The sequence below is a fragment of the Dipodomys ordii genome, unplaced genomic scaffold (assembly GCF_000151885.1).
Source record: "Dipodomys ordii isolate 6190 unplaced genomic scaffold, Dord_2.0 Scaffold1, whole genome shotgun sequence".
Classification (NCBI taxonomy): Eukaryota; Metazoa; Chordata; class Mammalia; order Rodentia; family Heteromyidae; genus Dipodomys; species Dipodomys ordii.
Genome location: NW_012267217.1, coordinates 55880370 through 55900259, shown reverse-complemented (window position 1 = coordinate 55900259; position 19890 = coordinate 55880370). Strand labels below are relative to the sequence as shown.

At 45.0% G+C, this 19890-nt stretch overlaps 1 protein-coding gene across 1 annotated transcript in view; it reads right to left on the bottom strand.

Moving 5' to 3' along the window:
• The window catches only part of Sgpp2 (sphingosine-1-phosphate phosphatase 2), a 51881-nt gene that overhangs the window by 15706 nt on the left and 16285 nt on the right, over window positions 1–19890 (bottom strand). The window contains exons 3-4 of the mRNA XM_013019450.1: window positions 5980–6159; window positions 4494–4583 (exon numbers count right to left, since the gene is read on the bottom strand). Of these exons, the coding sequence (XP_012874904.1) occupies window positions 4494–4583; window positions 5980–6159 (270 nt within the window). The remainder of the gene's footprint in view (window positions 1–4493; window positions 4584–5979; window positions 6160–19890) is intronic.

The following is a 19890-nucleotide window of genomic DNA, read 5'->3' as shown; positions in this document are numbered from 1 at the left end:
GCAGTTCAAAGCCAGCCCGGGCAGGAGAGACCGTGAGACTCCTATCTCCAATAAACCACCAGAAAACCGGAAGTGGCGCTGTAGCTCAAGTGGTAGAGCTCTCGCCTTGAGCTGAAGAGCTGAGGGACAGCGCCCAGGCCCAGAGTTCAGGCCCCACGACCAACAACAAAAAAAAGAGAACATGAAATTGTACACCAAAGAATAAAAAAAAATTGATTCTGCAAATCATTGTAGTCTCTGAATGCTTTCACTGTCAGAAATTAATGTCTCAATAAAAACTAGCTGAAGCAATATAGAACTTTGTTTTCCCCTAAATGTCAGCCCAAGAACCAAGGTAGTCCCAGATGTGTTGCAATCTGCTTTATTACTACTACTACTACTAATGATAATAATCTTTGTGTGGGTCCTAGGTCCTGAACTAAGGGCTTGAGGACTGCCCCTTAGCTTCTTTGCTCAAAGCTGGTTGGTGCTTCAACACTTGCTCCACTTTTGGCTTTTGGGTTATTGTTGTTTGGGTTTTTTGCTGGGTAATTGGAGATAAGAGTCTCACAACTTTCCTGCACAGGCTGCCTTTGAAGTAGATCCTTAGCTCTCAGCTTCCTGATTAGCTAAGATTACAGGCATAAGCCACTGGCACCTAGCTTAGCTTTGTTATTTAAATTTGTATTCTTACTTTTTATTTTTGCCAGTTCCAGGGCTTGAACTCTGGGTCTGGGTGCTGTCCTGAGCTCCTTTAGCTCAAGGCTACTCTCCTACTTTGAGCCACAGCTCCACGTCCAGCCTTTTCTATGGTTCTTTGGAGATAAGAGTTTCATAGACTTTCCTGCCTAGGCTGGCTTCAAACCATGAACTTCAGATTTCAAAATCTTTTGAGATAGAGTTTTGCTAAGTAGCCTAGGCTAGCTAGCCTCAAACGTGTGATCCTACCGCCTGGCTTTCCTAAACATGGGGGTTGCAAGCATGTACCACCCCACCTGGCTGCACTCCGCTTCCGTTGATTTCCATGTGTGGAATAACAGCACTGAGATCTTCCAGAGGTGAGTTCTAACCCAGCCAGAGCTCAGGGTGACCCCTCCATGCATGAAACTGCACCCTCAGAAACCATCTCCTGGTGCTCGTGTGAGAACAGCTTGGAGATATTGAGGAGCCAAGAGTGACTCAGCGTGGTGGCTGGCAGGCTGACAGCGCTGCGGGCTGGCCTGGCCCACGCGTCCTGTGTGGGCGCTGATGATGGAGAGGCGTTCCCCCGAGGCTTTCCCCAGTGGGTTTGGCCAGGACGGTGACACAGCTAGGCAGCGCCAGTGCGCCCCAAGCTCGGTCTGCTGGGGCCGAGCACAGCCTTGACATAGGGCGTGAGGAAGGCACTCATCCTCCTGGGGAGACAGCAAGGCCCGTCCCGCGGTGGGGGGGCTCCTCCCGCGCCTGCAGAGAACAGCAGCCATAACACAGCAGCTGGCCTGGGCTGGCCCGTGGGCCTGAGCATCGCGTGCAGTCGGGTCAGTGGAGTTCATGACCTCACCCCAGGGGCGCCTGACACACCTGCCCACACCTTCCACGCGGGTGTGAAAGCTCAGCCGTGTGCCAGCACCCCACGCAAAAGGATTATTCCATCAATGCAACCGACAACACTCAGCCCTAGCTGCTCACTAGATCAACCAGGGAGCTGTCTACACCGCTGGCTATAGAGTGGGGCTTGCTTCTGGAGCTTAAATTCACACACACACACACACACACACACACGTGCATGTGTTACACACATATGTTCATATATACATGTAAATGTATATAGCTCACATGCATATCTATTCATAGATATATGTCTATGTGTATATATGTATGCACATGTATATCATATATCTTGCATGAATATGAATATTCATATATATAAGAATTCAAATACATATTCACATATTTGTATGAACGTATGTGGGTGTGAATTTATATATATATGAATTTAATCTCCTGATTAAATAATATATAATAATATAATATATATGCATAATACTACAAATAGATAAATACACATAAGTTTTTGTTGGTAGTGGTGGTTGTAGGGCTTGAACTCTGGGCCTGACATTGCCTCTCAGCTCTTCAGCTCAAGGCTAGTACCCTGCCACTTGAACCACAGCGCCACTTCTGGTTTTCTGGTCGTTAATTGGAGATAAGAGTCTCACGGACTTTCCTGCCAGGGCTGACTTTGAACTGTGATCCTCCTTTCTCAGCCTCCTGAGTAGCTAGGATTACAGGCGTGATCCACTGGTGCCCAGATGAAATAGGTTCTTGTTCTGTGGTCCCAGCTGGCCCGGTACTCATTATGTAGCCCAGCCTGACCTTTAAACTCTTAATCTTCCTGCTTCAGCCTCCTGAATGCTGTGATTACAGGTATGGGACACCACTCCTAACATTCAGGCTGTTATTTTTAAGTAGACAGTTCAGTGGTGTTAATATACTCTGGCATCCTCACCCCACCCATACCCAGAGCTCTTTCCATCTTGTAAAACTGAACCCCTCTCCTCATTCAACAGCTCCTCAAGCCCTCCTTCCCCTCACCCCTGGCTGTCACCATTAACACCTCTCTCTCTCTCTCTCTCTCTCTCTCTCTCTCTCTCTCTCTCTCTCTCTCTCTGTTGGTGTCGGGCTTGAACTCTGGGCCTGGGCGCTATCCCTGAATTCTTCAGCTCAAGGCAAGCACTCTACCATTTGAGCCAAAGTGCCACTTCGAGTTTTCTGTTAGTTCATTGGAGATAAGAGTCTCACAAGGACTTTCCTGTACTGGCTGGCTTTGAACCACAATCCTCAGATCTCAGCTTCCTGAATAGTTAGGATTACAGGCGTGAGCCACTGGCACCCAGCTGGCTTTCTGTCTCTTAATATGACTCCTCAAGATTCGTTATACAAAGAGATGAATCCAACATTTGTCATTTCATGACAGACCTATTTCACCTAACAGTATATCAATATGTATTTATGTTGTAGTATGCATCATAATGCCCTTCCTTTTTAAAGGCCGAATAATATTCCCTTGTCCTTATCTGTTACATATTGCTCACCATTCATTCATTCATGGCTATGTGCTTGGGTTGCTTCTACGTTTTGGCTGGTGTGTGCAAGGCTGCTATGAACTCGGGGTCTGCAAATACCTCCAGAGGTATTTCTAGGCGAGTCCCATGGGATCTGAATAGGCTGATAGCATTCTAAGCGGCGGTGGCTCCCTGGAGACTGGAGAGTGTGGGAGGAGACAGGTCACCTGACTTGGCTCAGTCCAGCCGTTCCCTACTCATAGCACTCAGCACATACAATTCTCCGTGGCTCCCTGCCTCCACCCACGGCATGGACACCCAGGACAGGATGCGCTTGCTTCCCTCCATTATCATCTTCCAGGTCTGGCTGCCAGCCTGGCCCCACAGGAGATGACCAAGCTGCTGCTGAATAGAGGAGATGACTAACTGAGGAAATTACCCTCTACCACTTGTGGCAAGCAACCATTTTCTCTGCCACTGGAAATCATGGACCAGTATATCTCCAGCCAGGCTGGCTCTACCCTGAGTCATGACCACCAAGGGGTGTGTGTGTGTGTGTGTGTGTGTGTGTGTGTGTGTGTTGGGACTGGGGCTTGGACTGAAGGCTTAGACACTGTTCCTGAGCTTTTTCTTTCTTCTTTTTTTTTTTTTTGTCAGTCAGCTCTTCAGCTCAAGGCTAGCGCTCTACCACTTGAGCCACAGTGCCACTTCCGGCTTTTTCTGTTTATGTGGTACTGAAGAATTGAACCCAGGGCCTCATGCATGTGAGGCAAGCACTCTACCACTGAGCCACCTTCTCATCCCCGTGTTCCTGAGCTTTTTCGATCGAAGCTGGAGCTCTACCACTTGAGCCACAGCTCCACTTCTGGCTTTTTGGCAGTTGGTAAATTGGAGGTAAGAGTCTCCTGGACTTTCCTGCCTGGGCTGGCTTCAAACTACAGTGCTCAGATCTCAGCCTCCTGAGAAGCTAGGATTACAGACATGAGCTACAGGCACCAGGCTCCAAGATCTTGATGAGAGACAATTGTGTGTGTGCAGGAAAGCCTGGGCGCCAACAGTAGATTAGGACAAGGTGGTGAGGGTGGCTGTGGGGCCTTCCTTCTGTCTCTCCTGGTCAAAGTCTCCAAAAACAGTGGCCTCAAACTTTCTACCTCCACTCACTGAGTTATTAGCAATACAGGAACACACGGTGCTTTTCTTTACTATTTCATCACTATTATTATGCATGCACCCTAATGTAATAACTGCTTAACTCAGTGACCTGAGGAAAACTCTAATTAAATACACAAACAAAATTTTTGAGACAGAGTCTTGGCTGACCCTGAAATCTCTACTCCTCTGTCTCCACTCACTAAATAGCCAGGATTTCAGGTGTCTGCAACTGTACCAGCTGGCAAATACATTTATAAATAAGCAAAAGGAGTCACACACCGATCCAATGTTACTCAGAGATCTTCCCCTCTCTCATCTTACCAGGACTGTGTGCATCCCTGTGTAGATTCTGCTGAGACACACCAAGGTGGAGACCAGCACAGCCGTCATCAGTCCCAAAAGGAAAGGGTACTTGGGAAGAAGAAAGAAAAAAGATCATGAGATCACCTGCACATGGGTATGAATTGAGGTCCTAGTTGAGAATTCACTGGGCCAGAATCACTAGTTTAGACATCTTACACCAACAATCTGATCAACCTGAAAATATTTTAAAAGTAGACAAAAAAAAAAAGAAGAAAGAGGTAGGGAGAAGATGGAGAGGAATACAGTACTGGGAAGAAGTTTCTCTGGTTGTAATATAAATTAACACACAGAACTTGGCTTTCAGACTTAGGATTATAACTCTTAGGATAGTAACTTGGGCAAAAACAAATTATGAGCCATCCCCACCATCTCAATCAATAAAGCTGGGCACAGTGGTAGACACCTGTCATCCCAGCTCCTTAGAAACATAAATTGGAGGATTTGGGTCCAGACAATCCTGGGCTTACTTAGGAGACCCTATTTGAAATATAACCAAAGCAAAAGAGACCAGGGGCATGGCTCAAATGGTACAGTGCCTGCCTAGTAAGTGTGATCTGGGATCAAACTCAACAGAATAAATAACTAAATAAAGCAGAGCTTTATTTTAGTAATAAATTTTTAAAAAGATTTTACTCTAGTTTGCATCTAAGCAGGTATACAGCAAAATACTTCTATTTTCAGCATTTATTGATCCTCCGACATTGAGATAGTTCTGAGACAAAAATAAAGGAATCCTCATTTTTCAGTTGATCCCCTATCTCGGGCAGAGGCATTGTGGGAAGGTAATTTGGAGCATGGTCTTTTCTGCCTTGGGCATGGGGAGTCTGGCAGAGACGGAATGGAATCAAGGAAGCTTGGTCGTTTCTAGGCCTCAGCTCAGAAACCCTTGGTGCGGCTTGCAAAGCAGGACAAGTTTTGACTTCTGTCTGTCCAGGTGGTAGCTGGGGTATATTTTTCCCAGGAGGGGACAATGCCCCAGGCTCCTGGGACCACCTGAGCTGTGTGTCTCATCCTGTGATGCTACAGATGGCCATTCCTGCTCAGGTACAACAAATGACATGCTTGCATACTTGTTTATTTACTATGTAGTGCCAGTGCTGGAGCTTGAACTTCAAAACCTTGTGCTCTGGTATAGCTTTTTAACTCTGTCATTTCAGCCCAGCTCTGCTTCCAGCTTTTTGCTGATTAGTTGGGAGATAAAAGTCTCTTAGATCTCAGCCTCCTGAGTAGCTAGGATTACAGGCGTGAGACACATTATTACCTGGCTGGATTGCTGCATTTCTGAGGAAACTGTGATCAGTGGGATTTAGGCCCCTGTGAGTCTTTCCTTTATAAACCTTCACATTCCTTGGAGCAGCTTTTGGAGCCATTTCTGAGCTGTAGCTCTGTTTGCCATCCTGGGACCGGGTAGTAGCACCCCTCCCAGAAGGAAGGACCCCCTTACCTGGTATCTGTCCATGGTAGTGATGAGGAAGGTGAAGGAGATGGCGGTGGCCGCCATGGCATGGGTGGATGGCATTCCGAATTCTGCCACAATTCTCTTTTCTAGTTGTACAACAGGAGGCGAGGCGGGTCGAGGCCACTTCAGGATGCTCTTGGCCACCTGGCCGACGTACATCACCAGCTGTAAAGCCACCAGCAGAGGTCAGTCCAGCCAAGTAAGGAAAGCAAGGGAGTCTCAATGCGCTAGATTTCCTTGGGGGCACCCAGTTTGTTGCTGACTTCCTTTCTCTCCCACTTACTAAGAAGTCTTGTAAGATGATGCTTTAGTTGGGAAAAAAGAGAATTTTGTTGTTGTCGTCATTGTTGTTGGTTATGGGGCTTGAACTCAGGGCCCAGGCACTGTCCCTGAGCCTCTTTGTGCCCATGCTGAGCCACAGCTCCACTTCTAGTGGTTAATTAGAGATAAGAGTCTCATGGGGACTTTTCTGCATAGGCTGGCTTTGAACCATAATCCTCAGATCTCAGCCTTCTGAGTAGCGGATTACAGTTGTGAGTCACTAGCTCCCAGCTTGAGATTTTTTTTTTATTTCATAGACAGAATCTCTGATCAATGAAGCAGCTGTGTTACCTACACATACTCTTCATAGAGGTGTCAGGCACTATTCCCAGGAGCTGACAGGAATGAACTGTCTTCGTTCAACAACACATGAAGACTGTGGACCCACTGTACAGATGGGTAAACTGAGGACAGTGCATGTGGAGGAGCTGGAATCAGGAGTCAGGAAGTTGGGCCTCTGAGATTGGGCTTTAACTGATCACGGGATGCTTCCCTCACACTAGGTTGGCCTTGCATTAAAGAGGGTGGACCCCAAAGTAAAGGCTCCTATGCAGATCTGCTTAAGCTGCCAATAAGCACCACGGAGACTCCTTACAACCAAAGAACATACCAGGTTTAACTGAACTGCATTCAGAAATCAGGAACATTGGGAAAATAAACTGCAGGGCTGCTTCCAAACCTATGAGAAAGACTAAAATTTGCTCAAACGAATCTGTGTGTGTGTGTGTGTGTGTGCGCGCCCTCCCGTGCGCACGCACATATACACATGCATGCCTGCCTGTCTGCCCATGCTGGGGTTGAACCCAGGAACTGAATGCTGTCCCTTAGCTTTATTGTTCAAGGCTACCACTTGAGCCACACCTCCATTTCCAGATTTTTGCTGGTTAATTGAAGATTAGGTTCTCACAAATTTTCCATGGATCCATGATCTTCAGATCTCAGTCCATTGAGTAGACTAGGATTACAGTTGTGAGCCAGCTGTTCAAATGAATTTACCATGAGGCCATTAATGAAGAACTGACTTCCCTTCTTTAAAACAAATAAACCATGTTAAAAACTCAGTATTTGATGTCATACTCCCTCCCCCCCCACAAATAGTACCATTCATTCAAACATGAACAGTGCATTCTCTCAGCAAAGCATTTATTGTTTCTAAGAGAGTTGCAGGGCCATCCATGGTTGATGAAGGAGAAAAGGGTCATGTCTTTACCTTTGCAACTCCTTTCATGGCCTGAGCACTGGACTGTTTCATTTACAGATTTAGAGATGGGGGTCTCTAACTATGTTCTGAAGATTCTCCTGCCTCAGTCTCCCGAGTAGCTGCGATTATAGACACACACCACCAAGCTCAAGCTCAGCACTGCGGCGTGTTCTAATGCAGGAACTCAGCGGCATCTCCAGGCGTGTAGATTCTGTTGCAGACAGTAGAGCTTCCACCCTTGAAGCTGGCCAGGTGCTATGTGCACAGTGAACTCAGCACAACCCTGCTCCGTGTTTTTGCATACGTTGGTCCGTCACAGCTTTAATCATGAGATTTCTTGTCTCACCGTGACTGTATTGATCCTCCTAGAGGATCAATAGTGCTGAATGTAGGAGGATAATTTGAAAACAATTTGGATTAGCCAGCCAGATCACTTTAGGAGTTCCCACATCCTAATGCTTTCTTTCCATGCCCTGAGTTACTGGTTAATTCCTAGCAGTGTCACCCCAGGAGGGGCCGTGTCTGGGTTAAAACCAGCAACCTCTGTCTGGGCACAGCAGGCCAAATCCACAGGCTGTGAGTTCCAAAGCGGGGGGGGGGGGGATTTCTAATCAGACTTTGAAATTTAACCTTTTCATCATTCCCTTATTACCAGGAAAGAGACTTTTGGAGACTGGCTCCCTTCCAGCTTGCCCCTCCCTCTCCTGAACCTGTAAAACCATACCCAGTTGTCTATTATCTGGAAAGTTGAAAAATGTGCCAATACTACTGCATCCCAGGGAATTCTTAGAAGCTGCTTGCAAAGCATTTCTTTAGTTCTGCCCTTTCCTTTACCATCAATATCAACAAAACATTACAGGGAGAAATGACTAAACCTGCTGCACCCTCAAATGTGTAAAACCCTTCAAGACAGGAAACCAAACTGTAAAGTGAAGACTGATTGGGTAACTGTCATGTGACCCAATTTAATTTCCTGGAAGCTCATGAGTTCCCTTGACTTCCTTTGTATTTTGTCTCCTATGTTTGAAGGATGTTTTTAAGAATTAGGATGATATGTCCATTTCATTTATAAAATAGTGCCTAGGCATTGCTTCTGATTGGCAAATGTCAAATAACAAATGGATTGTAACAACGGCTCTTGAAAAAAGGAATGAAAACAGAGCTAAGGTTTGCAAGTTCAAGGAAAGAAAAGCACTGTCAGAATGTTGAGTCTTGTCTCAGCCATTGCCGAATTCAGGCTGGTGGACCTATGGTGTGCCCAGCTCTATCAGTAAGGAAAACAGCCACACAACAGAAATTTCATCATATGCAAAAAAGCTTTGAAAACCATTGTCCATTGAATCATATTGGATCATGCCCTAGTCTAGACCTTGAATACTCCTCATAGTCTTGATACCCAACCTCTGGCACTATGATGAAGTAATGGAATCTTTAGGAGGCGGAGCCTAGTGGGAAGGAGTTAGGTTATTGAGTTGTATTTTTAAATCAGGGGACAGGCTGGTACTGGGGCTTGAACTCACAGTATAGGCACTGTCCCTTAACTTTCTTGTCCAGGTGGTAGAGCTTTACCACCTGAGACATACATAGCTCCACTTCCAGCTCTTTGGTGGTGAATTGGAGACTTAAACTTTCCTGCCCAGGTTGGTTTTGAACTATGATCCTCAGATCTTAGCCTCTTGAGTAGCTAGTATTACAGGCATGAGCCACTGGCGCATGGGAACACAAATATTGTTAACAAGGTTTCAATCTACAATGGAGTTCCCAAGACTCTTACCATTAGTGTACTCTGAGGGAAGATTAAATTTTAGTTTATGTGGAACTTTATCAAGAACCTGATCAGCTTTGGGACAACTGGGTCATCAGTGCAAATATTACTTATTATATTTGATATGACAGCAAAGCATGAGGTGTCTCCGCCTGGGAAAGTTGGCTTGCTTTCTTCTTCAAACTATAAAATATTCTACTGAAGACATGCTCTAGTAGTTAAAATATTATTTTTATTACAAGGTATATTGTTTTTTAAATCATGTATGTAAGTAGTTCACATTGCCTATGAATTTTATTTCAAGAAAGGAAGAAGGGTATTACAGTGAGTTTAAAATCTGAAAGGTAGTAGGAAGCCAGACATGAAAGATCACACACTGTATGCTTCCATTGACATGAATGGGAGAGTAGGTAATGCTGTGGAGGTAGAAAGTAGCTTAATTGTGGCCCAGGGCTGGTGTCTGCATTCTGAAATAAGGGATCAGGAGGACCTGGGTGCTGCTGGCTCACACCTTTGTAATCCTTTCTTCTCAGGAGGCTGAGATGTGAAGATTGAAGTTTGAAGCCAGCTTGGGCAGACAAATATGAGGCCACTTCATTCCAATTATCCAGAAAAATCAAAGCCAGAAGTGGAGGTATGGCTCAAGTGGTACTACACCAGCTTTGAATGGAAAAGCCGAGAGCACGAGGCCCTGAGTTCAAACTCGGTACTGGTATATGCACATACACACAGACACACAGACAAAGACAAAGACACACACACAGACACACACACACACACACACACACACACTATTACTATACCAGAAAAGAACCATTTCTCCATTTAGTTCTCAGTTAAAGAGTATAATGATTAACTAACTCGGTTTGGCTTGTCCTAAATGAAGGACTTTATATTATTGAGAGGCCCTTCTAGCTAAAGGGACTCAATTAAGTCTATCATCCATCACCCTCCTTTGGGCTGAGGCCCCAGAGTCTGGCCATAAAAGCAAAAGTGCATGAGGTGGCAACCCAGGAAGCAATTACAGATCATTCTGACCCTTGGCAAAGCGGCCAGGTCCCCTGCATGGTACCAAGAGATGGCACAGGGACCTGGTAGATTTTTGAGAAGAAGAATGAACCAATTTTTCTTACTTCTGTCCTGTTGGCCAGATACATGAAACATGAGTAGACAGAAAATCCGGTTTACTAGGTAGTCTCTCCTGTTGATGCCAAGCAGACAAAGGGCCGAGTGACCGGATCCTGTCAAGAAGAAACCCACTTCACATCCTCAATCCCCTCAGCAGGGCTGGCTGTGCTCACAGGAGCTGGCAGAGACCTTTTCTGGTTGTTACAACCTGCAGGGACAGCTCTATCCGCCTGACACGTGTCCATGTAGCAGGACTTTATATACTAGTGTAAGTAAAATCTAAAGTGCTTTGTAACCAGAAATAACACTAGTGCTAGGAAGGCAGCCACAGAAATGTTGAAGCAAATCCATGCATTTATTATGCACACTGCAGATTGCTAACTAACACCTCCCACCCTGTCCTCCTCCCTACAGAGCTACGAGAAGGGGCTAGAACCAGAGCCTCGGTGGGATCCCAGGAAGCACCAAGAGACTATTTTCAGATCACACACACACACACACACACACACACACACACACACACACGTGCACTTTGTTAAAAAAAAAATCAGTGTCTTTCTTTCTTCTATAGCCAGAGGCTTTGGAAGTGCACCACGAGGGAAAACAAATGCAAGAGGTTCACTGTTAACTACCAGGAATGTAGCATGTCTACTCATGGGATTATTTTTCAAAAAAGTCAGAAGTTATTTCTTTCATTCTTTAACATTCCACAATCTAGAAAACAATGAGGTTTAAAGTAAAGACCACATCTTCTCTATTAGTTCATCCCTCCAGCACCAGCATAGCTGGGGTTCTTCACCACGCCTGTCCGCTTTTCTTCTCACCTTAGAATCCACACTGCTCTAGGGTTTCCTATCTTGCTTCAGGAAATGAATTAAAAGCAGTTCTTGCTGGACACTGATGCCTCATACCTGTAATCCTAGCTACTCAGGAGGTTGAGATCTGAAGATTGAGGTTCTAAGCCAGTGTGGGCAGAAAAGCTTGTGAGATTCTTGTCTCTAATAAACTACTCGGAAAAAGTCAGAAGTAGAGCTGTGGCTTAAGCAGCAGAGCACTAGCCTTGAGAAAAATAAGTTCAGAGACAACACCCAGACCCTGAGTTCAAGCCCCAGGACTGGTACAAATAACAACAACAAAGCAGTTCTTTGTGAAGTTGAGCCTCTAGAATATTTCCAAATAATCTTCACAAAGAACTGAAAGGACAAACTCCATTCAGACTTTGGGCATTATTTTAATTCTTTTTCCTTTCAAATCCAGGGTTCTTTACTGTATGTGTCACCAGGGTTGGTGTGGATGTATGGGTGGGTGTGGATTTGTGTGAAGGTGAGTCACTGAGAGAGACAATTGTCATTTCTAACTGATAAAACGACTTCTGAAGCACAAACACAGAGCAAACTTTTCACATCACCAATGGTGTTCAGAAAATGGGTGTTTACATCTCCAGGTCCTATAGAAATAGGTAAAACAACTAAAAGCACAAATAGCAGGTGAGAAACACAAAGTAAAATAATTAACATTTTCTTGTTTGCTCCAATGTTCCCGTTGCCAAGTTCAGATCAGCTTCTGAATTATTTTGGTCAGCCATGGATTTTGAACTCAAGGTCTGGACACTGTGCCTGAGGTTTTATCTCAAGGCTAGTGCTCTACCATTTTGAGCCACAGCTCCATTTCTGATTTTCTAGTGGTTAACTGGAGATAAGAGTCTCACAGACTTTCCTGCCTAGGCTGGCTTCAAACCTCAGTCTCAGATCTCCCCGTCCTGAGTAGCTAGGATTATAGGTGTGAACCACTGGTGCCTGGCTCCACAGGGTAAGGGGTTTGAGACAGGAACTTGCTATGTTGTCTAGGTTGGCCTTGAATTCACAATCTTTCTGCTCAGATGGGGTGATATCTAGCTTTTGAAGATGTTATTTTAATGTTCACAAATGAGAAAACTGATGTATGAGATGAGATCTTTTGTCCATAATCATGTCTGGTATGGAGGAGCTAGACACGAACTTAGAAATATTATTGTCTTTTTACCACACCCCACCATCTAGGTAGGACCTGGTAATCTTAGCACCACCTCTAAGTCAAGTGAGGCCATAAATCATGCATGAGACCAGACAGCTTTCCTTCAAGTACTCCAATTCTCCAATGCACTAAACCCACCTGGAGCTCAATTGAGGATGCTGGGCCACAGGCCCTTGGGGCTTAGCAATTAAGATGTCACATCTGCTGAGAAAATTACCAAGTGCTTATCTCTTCCACCCCACCAATGAATCACACAGAAGGCAGGAACCAAAGTCTTCTCCACACCTGTCACTGGATGGGTGTCACATTCAAAGTATCCATTACCAATGGAGGTAATGGATATCTTCAGTGCTAACAAACAAACATAGGACACATACAAAAACTAAAACCAGTCATGAGCTCATCTGCTTTCAACAAACAAGGATCACAACAAGCCAGGATGACTAATCAGATTCATGTTAGGATGCTTTGAAGTTGAAAGTGAACAAAAAGAAAATCAAAAGGCTCTAGCAGTGTATTCTGCTCCCATTTGCATTTTGACACATGGATGTCCATACTCTGAAGGTCAATGGGAACATGGCTGGCAAAGCCACTGGTGTGTAGAATGGGGATCTGGAGCGGCCAAGCGGCCCACTTTATATGCTGTGCCTCATGTGCTGCTTGAGCTTTTCATGCAAAAAACAAACAAACAAAAAGAAATATTTGCCAGTCACAGTTGCCAAACAGCCTTGGACTTCTGGAGGCAAAAGTAGCCTCCCTGCCTAGCTTTTTTAACACTGTCAGGCTTGGAGAGTGAAGTTCTTAGGTAGATTGTGTGTAGGCCTCCCCTGGGGTCTTTCCTGTGGCCTCCATCAAGCTTGGAGATTTCTCCTGTGCTCCCAGATCACTCTGCCTGATGTGCACAAACTACCTTCCAGATTCCACCCCGCTCCGCAGCCCCACAGGTAGCCGTGCTACCATTTCTTTCATCTTGCTCTTCATATTGTTTTACTCCCTTCTAATGAGACACTGGTGAAATCAGGGTCTGATGTCAGTTACATTAAAAAAAAAACCATTCCATTCAAGATGTACATATTCAAACTAAAAGAAAACCCTGTTTTTACATTCAACACTTCAGCACTTCAGGAATTAGAGTTGTACTTTTTACAATTCATGCGGTTACTTGTATTCACTCTCTTCATCTGTTGTGTCTAGTTACAACCTACGGTGGCTTTTATCTCTCAGGCCCTACAGTGAGCCTGGGTGTTGTGTTAATGGATGGATGGACCCATGGATGGACAAATGTAAGCAGGAAGTACACAGGCATCTCGCACTATACAAATTCTTGTCTGCTGAAATCTGAAAGCCAATATATCTAAATAAAAATTTAGAGAAATTATTTGCTGATAGAACTCATATAATGGGCGGAGGGTATAGCAGCCCACAAGTGCTTGACTAGCACGTGCAAGGCCCTGGATTTGATCTCCAGCAGTGCAAAATAAACAAAAAACCCAACCAGCCACACTTCCAATCACCTGCAAAATAACACCACCACCACCACTAAAACCCTGATGCTACTTGCTATCAATTGAAGAAGTAAATAATTTTGAGCACCATACAGCTCTTGCTGTCTCCAACCTTGCTATTTGGACTCGGTCTTAAGTGTAATACTTTCATTTTCATGTTCAAGACCATGCAGCTGACTCAGCAACTCTTTACTTCTTTCTTGTGCAATACCAATGACCTCTTCTATCTATAAAAACCATATTAAATGGACCAGCCTGTATTTGCTACCTAGTTAACACATGCTTCAAAAAAGGATATAGCAGAACTCCTTTCTTGCTTTCAACACTATGGACTTTCAACACCATTCAGGAGTAATTCTCCCCTGGACGGCCAGATGCAAATAGAGACAATAGCATTCCAATTCTGTTTTCAAGGAGTAAGATTTTTCCATGATGAAGTGGGGGTGATGTGGGACTAGACACATCATTAAGTCCTTAGTGATCATCTCCATCTCATTTAAGGTGAGCATTCATTCCCCAGAAAGGTAGAACCAAAGGCTAATCATCCATCCATCTCTGGAATGGGAGAAGCAGGAGATGAAGCTCCTTCAAGATTGCCAACCAAGCCAGCGTGGTCCACTGGACTATGTAGAACAATCCAGTACCGCAACCTGTACCATTACCGCTCCCAGAAGTCATGCTGAGCAACTCCTCTGGTTGGCCATGGAGAGTGCCTTGCCAAGCTGTGTGTGAGGTCATCACCCAGTGCATGTGCAACCACTTCTAACAGCGAAAGCCATGGTGACAATTGTACAGGCCCTAAAGGGGTTGTTTGATAAAGCTCTAGGATCCCAGGTTTTCTGTTTGTCTGTATCTGATTCCTTCACAAATGCCCAAATTGTTGATCTTCCCTTAATGTGGCAAGGGATTTCACACTGGACCAAATGTTGAGACCAATCACCAGTTATCCCCAGACTCAGGTCTACGTGTTCTTTGTGACAACCTTTGCTGGTCCCTTTTCCTCATTGGCACACACATGCTGGGGGAGGGGGTGTTGGGGTGTGTGGGGGTGCGTGCTAGTTCATAGAAGGTACCTTCATTGAGCGCAGCCTTGTGAGCAAAGGGAATTACCAGTTAAGATGCTTAGAGGAAATGGAGAGCTAAGGAAATACCTAAGAATAAAAACTCAATATGAAGCCTAACAAAATTATGGGAGCCATCACTGCAGGATGTAGGGGAGAAAATTCACTTAGGCCTGCGCAGATGAGATAAGTTTTCGGGGAGAGTGCCCTGCACAGGGTTCTGCTGAGCCCATCTCGGAGCACAGTCCAGACAAATGGACTCTTCCATTGCTTTCCACAACGCGGATTTCCATTCTCCACCTGAGGTCATGGGCTATGCCATCAACCCTGGGAAAGGCCAATGCTTTTTTCAAACAGCTCATTTTCAACAGCTGTGAACATGATGACATGGACAGGCCACACCTATGTGTGGCCAAATGGTCCTAATGTCTAGAGGATGACAGAATTACTTTCTTTTCTTTTTTTTTTTCTTTTTGTCTGTCCCAGGGCTTGAACTCGGCCTGGGCAGTATCTCTGAGCTTCTTTTTGCTCAAGGCTAGTACTCTACCACTGGAGCCACAGCATTGCTTCTGGCTTTTTCTGCTTATGTGGTACTGAGGAGTCAAACCTAGGGTTTCATGTATGCGAGGCAAGCGCTTTACCACTGAGCCACCTTCCCAGCCCCAAGAATGACTTTCTTAAATATCCTCAAGCAGCTGTATGATGATCAGTACCTCATTTGTTCCTTAATGCCTTCCTCCCCTTTTCCTGGTTCACTTTTTTCTTCCAAACAGAACATAGACATTCAGATGAGGTTAGGCTGGACAAGGTCATAACTAACCTGATCCCCTTCATATTCCCATCCCCCATTCCATTCTCCCCACCCCACCACTATCACATCACTAAGAGCCACATCCTCACTTGCTCACTTGCCAATGTATCCTCACTCTTGGCCTAAGGTTTAACATGTCCCCTAAGGGATTTCTAAACCTGGTGGTCATGTCTTCTGGAGTGAAGGGAGCTTCTAGGCCCTGAAGTTCAAGTGGAGGCCCTCACATCTTTGTGATGAACATTTCTAAGCCAGATGAACTGAAAGAATAGTGCCTGCAACCTTGGGGATTCACGCTGTCTGCTCACAAGACCTTTGTGCCAACTCTGGGCTACCGGGGTAGCCTTCGCCTCTCTGGTGAGGCCTAAGGAAAGAACTTAACTAGGAAGAACACTGACACCATGACCCTTCAGGCTTTCTGCTCAGACATCTCTGAACTAGTAACCTCTGTGGAACAGCTTAGTAGGGGTTAACTATAAAGACAGAAAAAAAGTAACTTAAGCCTGGCATGGTGACTCACCTCTGTAATCTTTAGCTACTCAGGAGGCTGAGATCTGAGAGAATTGTGGATTGAAGCCCACCTGGGCATAAAAGTCCATGATACTCTTATTTCCAACTAACTAGCAAAAATCTGGAAGGTGTGTGGCTCAAGTGGTAGAGCACCAGTTTGGAACAGAAAAAGCCAAGTGAGATTACGAGGCCTAAGTTCAAGCCCCAATATTGGCCCAAAAGAGAAAGAGACAAGGAAGGAAAGAGGGAAGAAGGGAAGGAAGGAGGGAAAGATAGAAGGAATGGAGGGAGGGAGAAACAAAGAAAAAGGAAAGGAAAAGTAACTTGCCATTTCCTTCAATGGTAAAAAAAGCTAAGAATGAAGGTGATTTTGAGAAAGTATAGACATGGAAATAGTCTCTAGCCTTGGATCTCTAAAAACCAAGTTTCCTTGTCATTTTGAGAGCAATGATGTCTCAGAAAGCGGATCTTTTCCTCCTCTCTTTGCTGCTTCCTCCCACTCTTAGGCTGGAATGACTTCATGCAAAGGATTCTCCCAGGGGGGAGAAGAGAAAGCTCTCCTCGCCTGGGGCTCGATGATTCCTCTCCTGAGGAGCCGGTCTTTAGGCAGACAGGGATCTGAGCCCTGGAGCCCCCTGCCTGACGCCCGCTCTCTGCGGGGAAGCCAGGGGAAGCCAAGGGGCTTGATGAGCAGGGGCACAGTGTGGGGGAACACAGGCACTGTTGATTTTCCGGTTGGCCAGTAGGTTATTAGAGGGGCTGTTGATCACACTTTTGGCATCTCCCAAACAGGGCTGTAACCAGACTCTAACCTCCCCATGACCCTTTTTAATGAGAAAGGCCTGACCCAACCCTACTCTCCTCTGCACGGTGGGCATTCTACTAGTAAGGTGAGGGTTCCTGCAATGGGAGAGCAGGGGTAGCATTGCTGCCAAACCATGGATTGACATCTATCTTACCAGATTTGAACCATAATCCACCGTTTTATTGGAAAGTTAGGAAAAACCCACTCAAAAATATTCCTTAGACTCTAACAGTATTCTCAAATAGGCTTGGCAACCCAGCAATGGATCAGAAAGGATGCTGAGACATTTCAAACCTTCTGAACTTGCTATAGACAACTTGAATGTGAGTTCCAAGTAAGCCCTGTGCCCAAAGGCCACCTCCTGGGAAAAGCCTTTGCTGACCACCTCACTTCACATAGTATGCCTCTGTGTGTGTGTGTGTGTGTGTGTGTGTGTGTGTGTGTTCCTGTACTGGAGCTTGAACTTTGGGCTTCTTGCTCTCATTTGGCTTTTCTGCTCAAAGCTGTCACTCTTCCACTTGAGCCAACCCTCATTTCCAGCTCTGTGCTGCTTAATTGGAGATAAGGGTCTCTCAGCTGAGCTGGCTGTGAATCACCGTCTTCATATCTCAGCCTTCTGATTAGCTAGAATTGTAGGCATGAGTCACTGGTGCCCAGCTAAAAACAATTATGTTTGGTTATTGTTTTTCTTTGGGGTACTGAGGATCAAACCCAGGCTAGGCACAGGGTCTCCCACGGAGCTCCAGCCTCAGCTCATTTTAGTTGATCAGCCCCATGGCCTCTCTGAGTGGAGGCTCTGCCTCCTTTGCTGGCCAGCATCCCGAACAGCTCCATTCAGCTCCACTGAGTAGATGCTTACATACTGGTGTTTGATAAATGAATGAGTGATGCCTCCAGGGATTCAGTGATTCCTTTTAATTCTAGAAATTAATGCTAGTAGGTAGGTAGCATCATTGCCCATACAGTTGGACCATTGACATCACCCTATCTGACCTTACTGTTTCATGGATGAGGAAAGCCGTGTCTATACGCCGTGTCTATACTGGACCCACTAAGATACATCTCCAGTCCTTTCTTGTTTTAGTTTGTTTTTAGATAGGCCCTTGTGCTTTTGCCTGGCCAGGATTTGGATAGTGATCCTCCTATTTCTGTGTCATGGGTAGCTGTCAAGGGCAATTATAAATTGCCCTGTATGTTTAAATCATGAATAACTCCTCAAAGCTAATGCTGTTAGTGAGCAAGATATTCATTAGAAAGAATAAAGCAAAATGGGAGACTACAATACAGACAGCTGAGAAGGAGGTACTGACCAGCAAATTCTCAGTACTCCTGTCCATACTGGGAAAGACCAGCTCTAAAACAATGTAAGAGAAAACACAAGAAATAACTGAATATTTGTTTTTGGGGGTTTGGGGCTTTTTTTTTTTGGTCGGTCATGGGGGCTGAACTCTGGGCCTGGGCGCTGTTCCTCAGCTCTTCAGCTCAAGGCTAGCGTTCTACCACATGAGCCACAGCACCACTTCTGGCTTTTTTCTGCTTATGTGGTGCTAAAGAATTGAACCCAGGGCCTTATGCATGCAAGGCAAGCACTCTACCACTGAGCCAACTTCCCAGCCCTGAATATTTGATATTACTATCATAAATATTCCTCTTTACAATTTAACTCTAGTTTTAGATGAGAACAATTGGGAGTGCTATGACATCTGTAGTTAATTGGAGATAAGACTTTCAAGGACTTTTCTGCCCAGTCTGGCTTTGAATCTTGGTCCTCAGATCTCAGCCTCCTGAGTAGCTAGAATTACAGGCACCTGGCTTCTGAAAGATGTTTTACAAAGTAGTTTCTAAAGATGACTATGCTTATAGCTGGGCACCAGTAGCTCAGGCCTACAGGAAAGTCCATGAGACTCACCTCTAATTAACTACCAAAAAGCCAGAAGTGAGCTATGGTTCAAGGGGTTGAATGCTAGCCTTAAGCAAAAAAAACTCCAAGGACAGTGTGTATGTAGGCCCTGAGTTCAAGCCCCAGTCCCAATACACACAAGCATACACATACGCATGCTTGTACACACACACACACACACACACACACACACATACACACACACACACACACTACTCCTTTTGTATTCTTGATTGTATCAGCTTCTACTGTTTAAATACAAATAATCTTAACTTCAGGGATTGGGGGAGCAGCAGGGGTACAATGCATAAGACTCTAGTTTCAATCCCTATCACCTTCTATAAACAAATGACATGAATTTCAGATCATACAGGCTGATAAATGCCTAAGTGGCCTCCCAAAAGAATTGATGATTGTTTAGGTTTTGATTTGGTGCCTATATAACTTAGTTTTTTTTAGGGTATTTTGAAGAACACAATCTGCCTCCCATATCACACTTACTTTCTGAGTCAGCGTCCATGCCATATATGGCTTTTATATTTTAACTATAAAAGTAGCATCCTAAAAAGCCAGGTGCTGGTAGCTTATGCCTGTAATCATAGCTATTTAGGAGGCTGAGTTCTGAGTATCTTTGTTTGAAGGCAGGCTAAGCAGAAAAGGCCATAAGACTCTTGTCTCCCTTTAACCACCAAAAAGCTCTAAGTGGAGCTGTGGCTTAAGTGGTAGAATGCTAGGCTGGAGCAGATAAATCTCAGTGACAGTGCCCAAGCTCTAAGTTCTAGCCCAGCACACACACAAAAAGTAACACTCTAGAAACACTGTAAGTGTCTTCATATTTCTTACATAAAATTTCCTTAACATATATTTTTCAGAAATGTA